Here is a 17,510-nt window from a genome sequence, read left to right as displayed (position 1 = left end):
TGATTACCCGTGAGAGCATTCCGGCCGATCCTTACTCTAAGCCATGCAGCCCACGCCTCCCTGCCCAGCCCCACTTGCTAGTGGCGGGCGCAGGCATCTGCGCTGCTTCTCCGCTGGGAGAGTTACCGTTGGGCTCCTAATCTGTGGGTTTTAATTATTTACTTATTTTTCCTCCCTATTATGATGCCCTCTGTGCTTCCAAGGCTTAGCACAGACTCGGCAGTGAGAGTGTTTCCTGGTGTTTAGAAACTTCTCTGTTTTTAAGACTCCCTTCCTGGGACGGAGCTCCGTCCCTACCTCTTTTGTCTCTTTTTTTGTCTTTTATATTTTTTCCTACCTCCTTTCGAAGACAATGGGGTGCTTTTCTGGGTGCCTGATGTCCTCTGCCGGCATTCAGAAGTTGTTCTGTGGATTTTACTCAAGAGTTTAAACGTTCTTTTGATGAATTTGTGCTGGAGAAAGTGATCTCCCTGTCCTATTCCTCTGCCATCTTAGGACCGCCTCCCAGCTCTGTACCTTTTGATCAATATCTCCCCAACTGCCCCCACCAGCCCCTGGTAACCATCATTATATTACTTTGCTTCTTTGAGTTTCACTTTAAAATTTTATTTTTTAGATTGCACTCATAAGTGAAATTATATAGTATTTGTCTTTGACTAGCTTATTTCACTCAGCATGACGACCTCCTAATTCATCCAAGTTGTCATACAAGGTAGCATTTCCTTCTTTCTCACTGTTGAATAATACTCCATTGTATCTGTGCATCACCTTTTCTTCAGGTGTTGATCCATTGACAATAAGCCACTTGGGTTATTTCCATATCTGAACTACTGTAAGTGATGCTGTAATGAACCTTAGGGTGTAGATAATCATTTTGATTCTTGATTTTGTTCCCCTTGTGTGCATACCCAGAAGTGGAATTGCTGGATCATCTCAGAGAAGGCAATGGCACCCCACTCCAGTACTCTTGATTCTAGAGAATCCCATGGACGGAGGAGCATGGTAGGCTGCAGTCCATGGGGTCGCTAAGAGTTGGACACTACTGAACGACTTCACTTTCACTTTTCACTTTCATGCATTGGAGAAGGAAATGGCAACCCACTCCAGTGTTCTTGCCTGGACAATCCCAGGGACAGGGGAGCCTGGTGGGCTGCCGTCTATGGGGTCGCACAGAGTCAGACACGACTGACGCGACTTAGCAGCAGCAGCAGGGTAGTTCTAGTCTTACGTTTTTGAGGAGTGTTTGTACTGTTTTTCATAATAGCTGTACCAGTATGCATTTCCACCAACAGTTCGATCACATTGTTTTCTTGGTATTGAGTGGTTTGAATTCCTTATGTATTTTGGATATTAACCCCTTTTCAGATGGATGGTTAGCAAATATTTTCTCCCACTTCATAGATTGTCTCTTCCCTTTGTTGATTGTTTCCTTTACTGTGCAAGAAGCTTTTTAGTTTGATGAAATCCCATTTGTCTACTTTTGCTTTCGGTGCCTGTGCTTTTGGTGTCATGTCCAAAACAGTCTTACCTACATCAGTGTCAGGAAGCTCTTCCCCTATATTTTCTTCTAACAGTTGCATGGTTTCAGGTCTTACTTTCAAATCTCAATTCCATATCAAGTTGATTTTTTGCATATGTAGTAAAATGAGTTCAATTTCATTCTTCCACATATGGAAAGCCAATTTTCGTAGCACTCTTTGTTGAAGAAACTATCCTTTCTCTAATTGTGTGTGTTCTTTGCATGTTTGATAAAGATCATAAATGTGTAGAAACAAATCTGTTGCTCTATTGTGATGCTCTATTGTGTTCCGGTGTTCTGTGCATCTGTTATTATGCCAACTATGTTATTGTTGATTACTATAATTTTGTAGTAGTTTTTGAAATCTCATAGATGCTATTAACTTTGTTGGTTTTTTTTTTTCTTTTTTTTGCTCATGATTGCTCTGGCTATATGTTATCTTTTATGGTTCCATATAAATTTTAATACTTTTCTAATACTTTCAAAAATGCCATTGCAATTTTGATAGAGATTCCATTGAATCTGAGGATTGCTATGAGTAGCGTAGTTATTTTTTAATTCTTCCAACCCATGAGCATAGTATATCTTTACATTTATATTTGTCTTCAATAGCTTTCAGGCTTCCCAAGTAACTCAGCTGGTAAAGAATCCATCTGCAGTGCAGGAGACCCCGGTTCAATTTCTGGGTTGGGAAGATCCCCTGGAGAAGGGATAGGCTACCCACTCTAGTATTTGTGGGCTTTCCTGGTGGCTCAGGTGGTAAAGAATCCACCTGCAATGCGGGAGATCTGGGTTCTATCCCTGGGTTGGGAAGATCCCCTGGAGGACAGCATGGCAACCCACTCCAGTAATCTTGCCTGGAGAATCCCTGTAGACAGAGGACTCTGGAGGGCTACTTTGCCAACAAAGGTCTGTATAGGCAAAGCTGTGGTTTTTCCAGTAGTCATGTATGGATGCAAGAGTTGGACCATAAGGAAAGCTGAACACCAAAGAATTGATGCTTTTGACCTGTGGTGTTGGAGAAGACTCTTGAGAGTCCCTTGGACAGCAAGGAGATAAAACCAGTCATTACTAAATGAAGTCAATCCTGAATATTCATTGGAAGGACAGATGCTGAAGCTGAAGCTCCAATACTTTGGCCACCTGATGCAAAGAGCCGACTCATTAGAAAAGACTCTGATGCTGGGAAAGATGGAAGGCAGGAAGAGAAGGGGGACAACAGAGGATGAGATCGTTGGATGGTATCACAGACTCAATGGACATGAGTTTGAGCAAGTTTCGGGAGATGGGGAAGGACAGGGAAGCCTGGCGTGCTGCAGTCCATGGGTTCGCAAAGAGTCAGACGTGACTGAGCAACTGAACAACAACAACAGTAGCTTTCATGTACTTTGTTAAATTTATTCCTAAGTACTTTGTTGTTTTAATACTATTGTAAATAAAATGGTTTTCTTTTTCAGATAGTTCGCTGTTAGTATATAGCATTGCAACTGATTTTTATATGGTGATTGTATATCCTGTAACTTTACTGAAATCATTTGTTGGTTCTAACAGTTTTTTAGTGAAGTCCTGAGGGTTTTCCATCTATAAGATTATATCATCTGCAAACAGAGACAGTTTCACATCTTCCTTTCTGAGATGGATGCCTTTCATTTCTTTTTCTTGCTTGATTGCTCTGACCAGAACTTCCAGTACTATGTTGAATAGGAGTGGTGAGAGTAGGCACCCTTGTCTTGTTCCAGATCTTCAAGGAAAATATGTTAACCTTTCATTGTTGAGTATGATGTTATCTGTGAGTTTGTCATATATGGCTTTTATCATATTGAGGTACATTCTTCCGTACCTACTATGTTGAGAGTTTTATCATTAAAGGATATTGAATTTTGTTAAATAATTTTTCCCACATCCATTGAGGTGACCATGTGTTACTTATCCTTCATTCAGTTAATGTGCTGTGTGACATTGATTGGTTAATGTATGTTGAATCAACCTTGCATCCCAGGAATAAATTCTGCTTGATGACAGTGTCCGATCCTTTAAATGTGCTTTTGAGTTAAGTTGTTGAGAATTTTTGCATCTGTATTCATCAGAGACATTTATTTGTAGTTTACTTTTTATGTAGTATCTTTATTTGGCTTTAGTATCAGGGTAATGCTGGCTTTGTAAAAATGAGATTGAGACTGTTCCCTGCTCTTTGATTTTTGGAAAAGTCTGAGAAGGATTGACACTAATTTTTCCTCAAATGAATTCTACCAGACATTTAATTCATAGGTGAATTTTGTTTTCGTTGTTGTTCAGTCACTCAATTTTGTTTGACTCTTTGCGACCCTATGGGCTATAGCCCTCCAGGCTCCTCTGTCCACAGGGTTTTCCAGATAAAAATACCGGAGTGAGTTACCATGCCCTCCTCCAGGGGATCTTCCCGACCCAGGGATTGAACCTGGGTCTTCTTCATTGGCAGGTGGGTTCTTTACCACTGAGCCACCTGGGAAGCCCCTTGGTGAATTCTACCAAACATTTAATGAAAAATTAAGAAGAATTTAATTAAGAAAAATATAGAATTTGGATGATTAGCCTTATCACAGTCTTACGTGATTTAATGTCTTGGGTATAGTAGTGTGGCTGGGAGGAAAAGGAAAGAAAACAGTATTTATCTTAGTTTCTTTGTAGTTCTCTATAGAAAGCTTCTCTTCCTACATTGGCATTACCACCATTGCAGTTAGAGACACTGATGTCTAGAACAGTGTTTTGAACTCTGTGGGAGAGGGAGAGGGTGGGATGATTTGGGAGAATGGCATTGAAATACATATAATATCATATATGGAACGAGTCGCCAGTCCAGGTTCGATGCACGATACTCGATGCTTGGGGCTGGTGCACTGGGATGACCCAGAGGGATGGTATGGGGACGGAGGAAGGAGGAGGGTTCAGGATGGGGAACACATGTATACCTGTGGCGGATTCATTTCGATATTTGGCAAAACCAATACAATATTGTAAAGTTTAAAAATAAAATTTAAAAAAAAAAAAGAAAATTAGAAAGCAGAAAAATCATTCCTGTTTTTCACAAATACAAAATAAAATGGCAGGCCATCTCCAGGCCGAAGGCATCTTCAATCATGGTGTGCATATACTAAATTAGTGAGAAAGAGCCTTCCTGAGACGGACTAGCTGAAGGTAAGTACAGATTCACACAGTCTACTCGATTTCAGTATGAAAATTAGAACTCATGCTGAGATTTCAGTGAAGGGTAAAGTTATAATGTGTTATGTTTAGAGTTTTAAAATTTGGTGTGTTATTTCAGGAGCTCTGGGCCAAGGATTTATTTGCTGATTTTTTTTTTTTTTCCCAAGTTTGTTTTACTCTTTTTTACTAGGAAGAAAGTTTCTGTGACCATTAGCTCTGGACATCTGATTCCCTCTGCTCTCCTGGGCTCCAGAGGTAGTTCTAAAGTTATCAGACCAGAGTTTAGAGAAGAAGGCTTAACTTCTTTAGCCTTTGATATGATAGCCACATTTACTTTCTTATTTAGTGCTATTTCATTTGGAGCAAGGTATGACTTCAAATTATAGTTAATTCATTTTTCCTTTGGGAGAGTCAAATTTTTTGTCAGATTTTAACCTTCATACTTTTCTTTAGATCTCTCTTTTTTTAATATTCTTAATTAAGAATATAGATTCTTAATCTATAATGTATTATAAATAGAAAAGTTTATATAGAACTAACAGAATTGCTTCTGTTAACTAATTGCTAATAGAAAGAATCAGATGTCAAGCAGAATCTTAACTTAATGAGGAAAATAACTTGTGGCTTCTGTGGGTTTTTTTTTTTTTCCTATAATCAGTTTTATTTGAAAATTTTATGGTTAAAAGGCATAATTATTATTAAGTGTTCTACCATGATGGAAATTTATTCTAACATGGGCATTTTATTTACTCTCAAAGGACTTTCTTCAGAAGATAGCACACCTTTAATGCAAGAAAATATACTACATGTAGTGACACATGCTGTTAGTGATGAAGAATCTGCAGAAGTAAATGCTAACGATCAACTGGAAGCCTCAAAGTTGGTTCTGCAATCTCTGTTCTCACTTATACGAGGTGAAGTTGAGCAGTTGGATTCAAGAGCACTTCCCCTTTGCCTTCACCAGGTATCTTGCTGAACTTTGAATTGCAGCCTCACTGAAATTCTGGGGCCAATATTTGTAATAATCTAAAATCCAATTCTCTGTAATTGATTCTGCTCCACCTGTCATTGATGAGTCCAGGAAAAGGTGACTTTGGATCAGTAGCTGGTAGGAAATCTGGCATATCACTGACTGGTGGCCACATGTTGGCTTGGATCATCAATCTATGGCTCATACAATCACTAGCTGCTTTTACTTGGTGGTGGTGGTGGTTTAGTCACTAAGTTGTGTCCGACTCTTGAAACCCCATGGACTGTAGCTGCCCAGGCTCCTCTGTTCAGTGGGATTTCTCAGGCAAGAATACTGGCGTGGGTTGACATTTCCTACTCCTGGGGAATCTTGCTAACCTAGGGATCAAACCCGCATTTCCTGCGTCTCATGCATTACAGGCAGATTGATTACTCCTGAGCTGCCAGGGAAACCCCTTCTTTTACTTAGTGTGTACAAAAGAGAGTCATTGTCTACAAATGAGTCAATGTAGAAAGTGCTTAGTAAGTACCAACAAGGTACCCAAAACTAAGCTAGACACTAGGGAAACAGATTACCTAAGAACATGTCTTTAAGACAGACACTGTGGAATAGGAAAAGCAATTATGTAGCCAACTAATGGTAGAAGTCTGTATAAAGTATTAGAGTAGGTGTGTGCTTCAGGTTCAGCAAAAGCACAAATGCATGATTAACTTTGTCCTTTGGACATTAGACAGAAAGAAGGTGATTCTTGAGCTGGGTTTTGCAGGATTTATAGGCTCACAATAGATAAAGAAAGTGAACTGGTACAGAAAGAGATCAGCCTTTGCAAAGACATGACTGGGATATCATTTTGAAGATTAAGATGGAAGAGAGATGGGAATTAAGATTGGATAACTTGTAACATTAAGGTCTTGCTTTTAGAGGCTGAGAGCTTTTAATTATGGAGGTGCCAAAATTAGAATTCTAGAAATATAATTCTTGATGATTGAGAGGGTAAACTAGAAGATGGAGAGCCTGGAGACTGGGAGACCTTAAGGACAGTAATACGGAAGGTTTTTTTACATGAGATAATTCTGAAAAGATTAAGGTATTTATGAGCTGTGTTTTATTTTCTTTTTTTAAAATGAAAATAATTCATATATGGGAATGGAAGAAGCTTCAATTTTATTTCACTCACTCTTCCTGTTCATTAAACATTTGCAATAAGCAGGGAATAATTTTTTTTAAGTAAAATAGCTTTTGTCCCAATGCAGGAAAACATATGTTCTTACAAATTTATATTACCTCCTTGGTGGGCTTGAAGAATGCCTTTGAGAAAATGTGTACTACTTGTTGACCTCTGGTGTGCTGGTAACATATATAGTACATGTTAACCATAGTTGAGAACTGTAGTTGAGAACTACCAATACCAAGGCAGCTTTGTAATCTTTGATCCTTCTTTAAATTTGTACAATGGATTGAGTATTACACTAATGGTTATTTCATTCTCCAAACAATTTAGAGAGACATTATAATCATCTTTACAAATGCGAGATAAAAGACTCCCTCACAAAGCAAGTTCCTTATAATTGTAGGGCTTTGTTTTGTGCTCAGTTGCTCAGTCGTGTCTGACTCTTTGCAACCCTGTCTGACTCTGTAGCCCACTGGGCTCCTCCATCCATGGAATTTTCCAGGCAAGAATACTGGAGTGGGTTGCCATTTCCTACTCTAGGGTCTCTTTCTGAACCAGGGATCAAACCCACATCTCTCAAAGCATGTGTTTTGGGGACAACTTGACAGAAATTTGAATACTGACTGTATAATAATACTACTATTGCATCATTGTCAAATTTCTTGAGATTGATAATGGAATTGAAGGTCATGTAGGAGAGTGTCTTCATTCTTGGGAAACACACGTGAAAGTATTTAGGAATAAAGTTATATAATGCCTGCAACTTAAGATATTTCAGTGGGAAAAAACGTGTAAGAAAGGGAAAGAAAAAGAGAAGATTTGGCAAAATGTCAATAATTGACAAATCTAAATAAAAGGTATATGACTGTTGATTTTACTATTCTTTGAAGTCTTATGTAGAATTTCAATAAAAAGTTGGGGAAATGGACATTTGGAGTAAATAGAAACAGCTAAGTGTAGCCAAATCTTTTCAAGCAGTTTATGTCACTGGGCTATTGTTACATTAAATGTAAGGAGAATGCTCTTTTCTACTAGCAGGTGATCCTATAGCTGAAGCAGATCTAGTAGAAAATCACATTTTTAGGCAGGAAGATGATAACAGTCTTGATCAGATGCAGATTATTTAATTTGTTTTAATGTCTCAAAGTAGAACTCCACCTTCATCCCCTAGGAATATGTCAGTTTGCTAGTCCTGTAGGTTATGCTTCTGAAATACCTCAGCAGTCTGTCCTCTCCTGGCAAAGAAGATTAGAGAGTATATTGGTGGCTTTAAAGTATGGGCTCTGGCTCTACTTTAAAATCTAACCCTAACCCATACTAACAAACTAAGCAGCTTTTAGTTTCATCTTCTGTAATGTTGTAGACGACTCAGTGAAATACTGCATGTACAAGTACTTAACATATCAATAACACTTGGTATGCTTAACATAAAAGTAATTAAACATTAGCGGTGTAACTATATTTCTCTGTCACTAATTCAAACATTGCTTGTTGGAAAGAGATGGCTGAGACTGCAGTAAACTGAGACACCAGGGCAACAGCAGTCAGCTGATAACTGCCTTCCATAGTCCAAGAATACAAAATATCCTGTCAGTTACTCTCAAGGGAAACACAAGTTAGAGAGAAGTGGAGTGACTTGTTTTTCCCCATTATTTAGTAATTCCCAGAAGTTCACACTGTGTCTTTCACTTGAATTTGACAGCTGTTAACATTTTGCCAGATTTTCGTTTCCCCTCCTCCCACTCAACCCTACCCCACATATTTATTTTCCATGAAACATCTTAAAGTAATTTTCAGGCATTACATCACTTCACCCTTAAATACTTGCACATAAATTTCCCAAGAACAATGACACTCTCCTAAATAACTTACAATGCCATTATCAACCCCAAGAAATGAGACGTTGGTTTAATATTATTTAATATAGAGCCTATATTTGTTTCTTCATGTTGTTCCACAAATATTCATTATAACTAGTTTCCCTCTGATCCAGGATCCAGTGAAGGAGCACAAATTGCATTTGGTTGTGAACATTCTTTAATCCTTAATAATCCAGAACAATTCCCTGCATTCTGTTTTATTTGTTGGTTTATTTTTGCTTTTATAACATTGACACGTCTGAAGAGTTAAGAGTTCTTGTAAAAATGTCCCATAATTAGGATCTGTCTGATTATTTCTTCATAAAGTAAAAGAGGAGAGTGAAAAAGTTGGCCTAAAGCTCAACATTCAGAAAACTAAGATCATGGCATCTGGTCCCATCACTTCATGGCAAATAGATGGGGAAACAGTGGAAACATGTCAGACTTTATTTTGGGGGCTCCAAAATCACTGCAGATGTGATTGCAGCCGTGAAATTAAAAGACGGTTACTCCTTGGAAGGAAAGTTATGACCAACCTAGGTAGCATAATAAAAAGCAGAGACATTACTAAAGGTCCGTCTAGTCAAGGCTATGGTTTTTGCAGTAGTCATGTGTGGACGTGAGAGTTGGACTGTGAAGAAAGCTGAGTGCTGATGAATTGATGCTTTGAACTGTGGTGTTGGAGAAGACTCTTGAGAGTCCCTTGGACTGCAAGGAGATCCAACCGGTCCATTCTAAAGGAGATCAGTCCTGGGTGTTCATTGGAAGGACTGATGTTAAAGCTGAGACTCCAGTGCTTTGGCCACCTGATGCAAAGTACTGACTCATTGGAAAAGACTCTAAGGCTGGGAGGGATTGGGAGCAGGAGGAAAAGGGGACGACACAGGATGAGATGGCTGGGTGGCATCACCGACTCGATGGACATGAGTTTGAGTAAACTCCAGGAGTTGGTCATGGACAGGGAGGCCTGGCGTGCTACAATTCATGGGGTCGCAAAGAGTCAGACTCGACTGAGCGACTGAACTGAACTGAACTGAACTGAAAATACATTGGGCAAGAGTTCTACCTAGGTAACATTCCATATTCAGATGACGCTTGAACTCACTCCAGAGTGGCCTTTGTGCCACTACCCCACCAGAATTGCACTGTAAACGCCAGGATTGATCTCCGTATTGCACACTCATGTGAATCTAATTGTTAGTCCTCAGTTTTCTTCCTACCAGAAGTATTAGAAGCTCTGACAAGTTGATCACATGCTCTATTTTGCAGCATTTTCTTTTGCTTTTTAGGACCCCCCCACTTTCCACTTTTATATCTTACCTCACTGGATATGCCTTCTCTGGGTCATTTGTTGAGTCCTCCAAATTTTACTGATTGTTAAACATTGGAGTTTTTGAGGATTCAGTCCTGCAGTATAGACTAAACATCCAGCTTCCTGAGGCATCTCATGGGCCTTTCAAACTTAAGATGCCCAAAATCAGACTTTGACTTTTTTTTCTCCCTTTTGTTAGATGGCATATCCATCCCTCTAGTTGCTGAGACCAAATACTTTGAAGTCATCCTTCACTTTTCCCCACGTCCATATCTAATCAGCAGATCCTGCCAATCTATTTAAAAAATATATGCAGATTCTGATGTCTTCTTTCCTCCTTCATTGCCGCCATCTTGATAGTACAAGACACGATCAGATTTCATTCAGATTCTTGCAGTAAACTAATTGTAGAACCCTCTCTGCTTTACCTTTATTTCCATTTAGGTTTTTTTCCCCTTCCTCTACATAGCAGTCATTGTGATCCAGATAAAATGTTAGTTGGGATCATGAGACTTCTCTGTTCAAAGCCATCCATTGACTTCTTTTCACATTGAGAGTAAAAGCCAAAATTCTTACCATGGCAAGACACTCCATGATCTGGCCCTGTTACCTCTTAGACCTTAATTCCTAAAACTCCTTCTTATTCACTTCTTTCCAGGTACACTGGCCTCCTAGCACTTCCTCAGCTATACCAGGAATGTTCCTATGTCAGGGTCTGTGATATTTCCTTTTCATCCTTTCTCAGGAAGTCACTATATGATGTACTCCACCAAAACAAGAGAGTAAACCAAGGAACAGGAAGATTAAGATAAAAGAAAATGGGGTGCTACCCCGGAGACGGGTGAAGGGGTTCTCTAGGAGAAGAGAGAGTCTTAGATGACAGCTTTGTACCAAGAAGGAGAGTGTACCCACTTTTATTTGAGCAGATCAGAAGGGTCTGGGGAGAAACTTTTATATCATTTTCCGATTTCTGAATATTTGGTGTGTCTGAATACATTGAGGGAAGTTTTCAACTCTTGATAGACTAGCGTTGTATAAGCGATAAGTGCATGGAAAACTATACCAAAAAAAAAAGGAAAAAAGAAACTCCAGTGAAAACAGAAAGTTTTCATGAAAGGAAAAATAATGAGAGTTTACTACATGGCTTACTCATAATAAGGTAAACATTAAATGTTTGCCTACCTTTTACTACAATATAACAGCATGGGATAGGTCAATATGTGAGAGAAAGTATGTGTGGTATATGTTTGTAGGGGAAGGAGCAAAAGACTCAATCCCCATTTTCTAAAACTGAAAAAAAAATCAAGAAATAGAAAATATAAGCATAATATTTAGAGATACAGCATTTTTTTAAAAAGAGATATCTTAGTGCTTGCTCCTGAAGAAAGGAGAATCGGACACGAACAGCAGGGCCTTTCTTAAACACATCTTATAGAACCGTTTAACTCTTTAAACCATGTAAATATATATATTTTTGATAAAGGTAAGAGGTAAAAGAAGAAGTTTATAATTCAAACATAAAGTGAGAATAGTTTCTAGGTTAAGGTGGTGACAGTGGAAACACAGAGAGGTGAATTTGAAATCTTGACCTAGGGACTCGGTGTAGATAATGAAAAAAGGGATGATAAAGAAATCAGAGAAGAGTAATTCTAGGAATACCCAGTTAGGAGGAATGGTAGTTCCACTGACAGAAATAAGGAAGTATTAATGGAGAGTTAATTACAGGATAGTTACTATTTCTAACATATTATATGGATGAATATATGCCAAAGGACATTTGATATTAATGACTATGATCACTGCAGATATTCACTTACGTTTTTTAGCTCTTGGAACTCTTTTTTTCTTTTGGCACTTAATATGTTTTATTGATTCTTGTTTTCCAAGCACCCATTGTACATCTCTGTCAGTATTGACATAACAGTAGTAATAACAGCCTCAATGATAAGAATACTAAAATAGGAAATACTGTTTTAGTACCACTATTCTAGGTTTTTTAGGCCATTTAATCCTCACAGTAATACTGTCAGAATGACACATTATTATAACCAAAGAAGATTTTTTTTTAACTTGTCTGACGTCACACAGCCAATAAGTCATAGAGACAAGATTCAAGTCCATGTCTGGTTCCAGAGTCCACACTAAAGTTCTTGGATCTCTCGAAGATTCCATTTAAAAATTACTTTTCTTGGGGACTTCCCTGGTGGTCCAGTGGTTAAGACCTGCACTTCCACTGCAGGGGGCATGGGTCTGATAGCTCATCAGGGAAGTTCCACAGACCGTGTAGTGTGGCCAAAAAAGAAAAGTTATTTTTCTTGGGTGTGAGTAATCTCTTATACACTGACTTTGTTAATATAATGGCAGGTTAGCTTTAAGTGTATAACCTAAGTCATAAACTTGAGAGTTTTTCCTATAGACGTGAGAAGAAGTTCAAGTGCTGTACTCTGTGCTCAGTGAGCATGTCATGAAACTCATCTCAGACTCAAGCAGGAAATGGCTTCACTGGGATCCTTGAAGCCACTCTGTGGGACTGCGGACAAACACATACGCCTTCCTAATTCCTTTTTGTTCCCAGTAGATAAAAGATGCCTTAAACCAGGAAAACTGGTTAAAATTACTTAAAATTACTGCCCTCCCAAAGTGATTTTCAACTCACTTCTTCACGATTCTGCTCTGCACTGGTAGAGTATTTCTGGTCCAGAGTCAGCAAGCGCAACCCGTTTTAAGCACTTGCTGCTGTGTCCTGGGCACTGTACTAGACACACGTTCTGTCTCCTGGAGTTGTAGGTATTACTGACCCTGTTTTACAAATAAGGAAGCCGAGGTTGAGACATGAAATGACACGTCCAGAGTCACACAGCTGGTAGTGGCAAAGCTTGGTCTAGAACACAGATTATTCACCTTCAAACTTTCATGTTTTTCTGCTCTACCAAGCTACCTCCTGGATTTAGACATTTGGGGCATCAAAGAAAATCACACCTTCTTTTACCCTGCTCGACTTGTCAGGAGTAGGTTTTTATAGGAGAAGGCACCCTGTGTATTTATTTTTCAAGCTGCCCTTTCACCTGGAAGTGCCTTTTTACTTTTGAGGCCTTGGGTTTCATGATCCTGTCTTTATGGTTGCACCTATGGGACTGGAACTGTCCCAGAAGTCTGAAAGCTAATTGATTAAGCTGACAATTTACAGAGAGGTGATTGGGTCCATCTATATTGTTGTTTTGCTCCTGGAAGAATATTAGATATATAGAATAAATTTTAAGCTAGGCAACTATTTCCTTTAAAACTATACTTTTTCCACTGTGGGATTTAGAGAAAAAAACATTCCTTTTTTATTTCTGATTTATAGGTTTGACTGGTATTTTACTGCTCTTTGTACTGATAGTTTCCTGGAAAGTAGAGGTCTTGATCCATAAACAGAATACCTTTTTCATTAGAAACTTAGGAAAAATCAGGGCAAACTGAAAGTGTAAACTACTTAATGAAGTATTTTAAGTATGACAATAGTCAATTCATGCAAATATTTCTCCATGTATACTTTTGGTTTTACTGTTCTATTGATAAATGCTATATCTGAATAAAGGATTCCAAAGTTTTTAGACTCAAAGAATTTTTAAATTTAAAGTTGCCCTAGAATGAATCTGCTAAGGGATATGCCTCAGCTGGGTGCAGAGGCTGAGTCCCTGGACCTTGCCCTCCCATCCAGTGCCCTTTATCCCATGCAGCACTTTGTATCTATTCCAAACATCATTGCTCAACTAGTAGCACTTGGTCTGTCCTTTTCTGAAATATCAAAAGAGAATGAAAAGTCTGTGTCCCCTGAGGTAGTTTGTGAAATACTAATGAGACCAATGGGTTTTAAGATCCCTTGTGACCTGACATAGTTCAGTTTTTTAGTTCATGATACAGCCATCCTTTCATTCATGTTCTACTTTATAAGCCTCGATAGCATCTCTCTCATTCTTTAGAGTTCTTATTCTAAACTCTAGTGAATCAGTGATGTTTGCTTTGACTTGAAATAGAATAGAAAGAATGAGATTGTGTACAGACCAAAGAATGTCTGTGTTTGCTTTTCTTGAGACAAGTGACTTCAAAAATGTGTCTTGTGCCTAGAGTCATATTTTTTTCTGAACTGGCTAATATGGTTAAGAGTTTTCTTAGTTTGATATCAAAGATTTTGAGAGTTTCAAGGTTTTGGTTTCTTCCAAATTTGTCTTTTTATTCAACTGTTAATTTAACTTTCTCTGTTTTTTATTTGTTTTTAACAGATAGCAGAGTCTTATTTCCAGGAGGAGGACTGTATCCTTTTTTTAATTACAAGAAGAAATGCCTAGAACGCTTAGTGAACTGCCCACTTTTAAAATTGAGATTTACCTACAATGAATGTATGATCTGTTGTTGTCACTGGATTTTGTTTCATGGACCCATGTAACCATCTCAGAAAACAAGATGTAGGACATTTGTTACTCCAGAAAATTCTCTAGAACCACCCAATTTTGACCTCCTGTGGACAAGCTCTAATTTTACCAAAATCTAAATATTTGTGTGTGGAGGAAGGGGAGAATGCATGTTGCAAAAAAATAGAAACCCATTGGATTTGTTTTCTTTTGAATTAAACAGAAGTACAAAGCAAGTAATATTCATATGGTAGAGTTTGTCAGCCATATTATACACAGCAAATCTCATGACTCTTATTATAGCTATATATATATATATAGCAAAGGGAAGATTTGCTATATCTAATTTGCAAAATTTGCTATATCTATTGCTAATGAAGAGTTCTTCATTAGCGATAAACAGAATAACTGTTGTCAAGGAAGACTGCATGTTAACTTTTGTTTGTGCTGTCTCTTCAGTCACGTCCGACTCTATACAACCCAATGGACTGTAGCCTGCCAGGCTCCTCTGTCCATGGGATTCTCCAGGCAAGAATACCAGAGTTAGTTGCCATGCCCTTCTCCAGGGGATTTTTCAGACCCAGGGATTGAACCCACATCTCTTACGTCTACCTGTACTGGCAAGCAGGTTCTTTACCACTAGCACCACCTGGAAAGCCCATAACTTTAGTAAAAGAAAGATTTATTCCTTCCATTTTTTAATTTCCCTCTCTTAAAATTGTTTTTATTTTTTCAGAGAAGGTCCAATATATACACTTTAGAGAGAACTCATCCTAAGTATCTTTATTTCCCCATTTGTGTGATTTCTTTTTTCTCCTAACCTTACTGATTTTCACTACAGATTGGGGGACAAGCAGTTGTCATCCTGAACCCCTATCAAGTAAACTAGTAAAGTGTGGTAGAAACTTAGGGCAGTGGCTGTTCATCACTAAGTCTGGAGGAAATCAAATTCTTAAGGAAATGAAGCTTAGGACTACCCAAATGATGAGTATGATGTAGTACAGTGCAGAGCACATCAGCTTCCCTGGGAGCTTCCTAGAAATGCAAACTCGTGGGCTTTAGAATCAGAGCTTCTGGGGATCAGACTCATAAATCTGTATTTTACCAAGATTTTCAAATAACATTTATGTTCAGTAAAGTGTGAGAAACATTGGTATATTTTTAAGTTATGAGCAGAGGAAAATAGAATTGTCTCTGCTTCTCCCTGGTCTATTTTATGATCCCTGGCATATATTTAAGACACAAATGAGAGAGAGAACTAAACCACCTCTGAGTGACCATGGGAAGACTAAAAAGCTAAACAATGAGTTTTTTCTCTTCCTTCTTTCTGGGTCAACATTTAGAACATGGCCCAAAGGAAGGTAGACAGTTGGACAGCTTGTCTTGACCTCATATAATGCTAAATGTGTGATACAGATGGAGAAGGCAGAAATTCCTAAGAAAATCTACCAAAAAAAGTCAAATCACATAATTATAAAAATCACTATGGCAAGTTAATTTACAAAAAAAAAAAGCATTCAGTGAAAAATAAGGATCACGGGGAGTTGAAATCAGAAACAAACATTTGACTAGAGGGTAACATGGTGGCTTGACAGAAGGTAATTTAAGGAGAGAAAAAGGAGGGGGAACACTTAGATTACGGATTCCATATGGGCCCTATTTCCAATTAAATTATATTTAATTGACTCTGCTAGAGATATTATTAGCAAGCAGGCATTTCTTGAACATTAAAACCTTCTCTTTGTGTCTCCTGTTTACTGATAGAATAGAAACCAGGTAGCTTACTGCATGATATGCAACATTAAAATTTACCTACTTCAAAACCAAAAACCCTTACTTTTTTGTTTAAATTTAAAATTATTTAGAGCCCTCTCAGTTTTTTATAAACTTCAAAATTCTCAGTTGATCTAAGACATTATTCTGTAGCCTGGATTCCTATTTTCCTTAAATTTTCTGTTCAGATGAGAAAGCAATGAAATTCATTCAGCTCGAACGACTGTATCACGAGCAATTGCTCGCAAATCTTTCTGCCATTCAAGAACAGTGGGGTGAGTACAAACTAGAATGCAGAATTATCAATAATCTAACAAGTTGCTATCTAGAAAGTTAACATATTTGACCTGGTTTTCTAGGTCAGGAAGTAGATGTTTCTAGTCAAGTTAGTGTTGCAAAGAAAGTAGCATTTTTACAGCAAGTTTACCTCATTTTAAGAAAGTTTTTGTCTTTGTATTTTGTTTTTCATACAAGTGCCAAGAAAAGAACACTTGCAACTTTTTCATTTCTTCTGATGTCCTTGGCTGATTTAGTCTCTGGGATATATACTTAGATTTAAAAACAATCACTTAGCTATTTCTGTGTTAACTTTGGGCTGAAAAGATAATTTTGCATGATAATCTTTATCAGTAGAGCCAGTTAAGTATTTTCCCTTCTAAACATGTTTTGTAATAGCTAGTGACTAACAAATATTTTAAATTTAGAAACAAAATGGAAAACTGTACAACCACATACAGTTACACCTTTGAGGAATTCAGAAAAAGGATTTAATGGTGAAGATTTTGAACAGCTTGCTAAATTTTGTGCAACACATCAAGAGTAAGTACTTGACTGTTTACAATGAATTGGAATAGAATATTGGAGAAGCATTGTAATACTGAATATTTCAAATGCAGAATTCACTTATTTGTTTTGTTAATGCTAACTGGAGAAATTAAAATTAATAAAATGATTTGGTTCCTTTCTCAGATTTTATCTGTTTCTTACACAAAACTTAGCAAAAGGTCTGTTTTACAAAATTCAAAGCACCTTCTAATCAGAAATTTTTTAATGTAACTTCTAATTTCAATTAATTTTTGCTTAAGAGGTTAGGTGATTCCGATGGAAAAATTTGTGTTAGGATTTTTATTACAATTGTTTTCCAGTGTTTCTATGTCTGTCTCTGTATGTTGTAGTAAAAACACACTTTTAAGAGTAGCCTGATACTGGAATGCAAATGCATTTAATCAGAATACCAGATAATTTTAAATTATTTGATTTGTATCAAAGAGTTGGATTTTTAAAACTGAACATAGTAATAATAAAGCACTTAAGTATATATATTTTAAT

General features: G+C 37.7%; 1 protein-coding gene across 3 annotated transcripts in view; it reads left to right on the top strand.

The window, feature by feature from the left end:
• Window positions 1–17,510, top strand: part of CNST (consortin, connexin sorting protein) — a 98,535-nt gene that overhangs the window by 52,388 nt on the left and 28,637 nt on the right. For all 3 annotated transcript variants that reach the window (XM_061382441.1, XM_061382442.1, XM_061382443.1), the window contains 4 exons: window positions 5,461–5,666; window positions 14,280–14,310; window positions 16,370–16,456; window positions 16,886–17,000. In XM_061382441.1, the coding sequence (XP_061238425.1) occupies window positions 5,461–5,666; window positions 14,280–14,310; window positions 16,370–16,456; window positions 16,886–17,000 (439 nt within the window). The remainder of the gene's footprint in view (window positions 1–5,460; window positions 5,667–14,279; window positions 14,311–16,369; window positions 16,457–16,885; window positions 17,001–17,510) is intronic.

This window comes from Bos javanicus, chromosome 16 (genome assembly GCF_032452875.1).
Source record: "Bos javanicus breed banteng chromosome 16, ARS-OSU_banteng_1.0, whole genome shotgun sequence".
NCBI lineage: Eukaryota > Metazoa > Chordata > Mammalia > Artiodactyla > Bovidae > Bos > Bos javanicus.
Note: the sequence above shows the minus strand (reverse complement) of the source record. Positions and strands in the feature narration are given on the sequence as shown.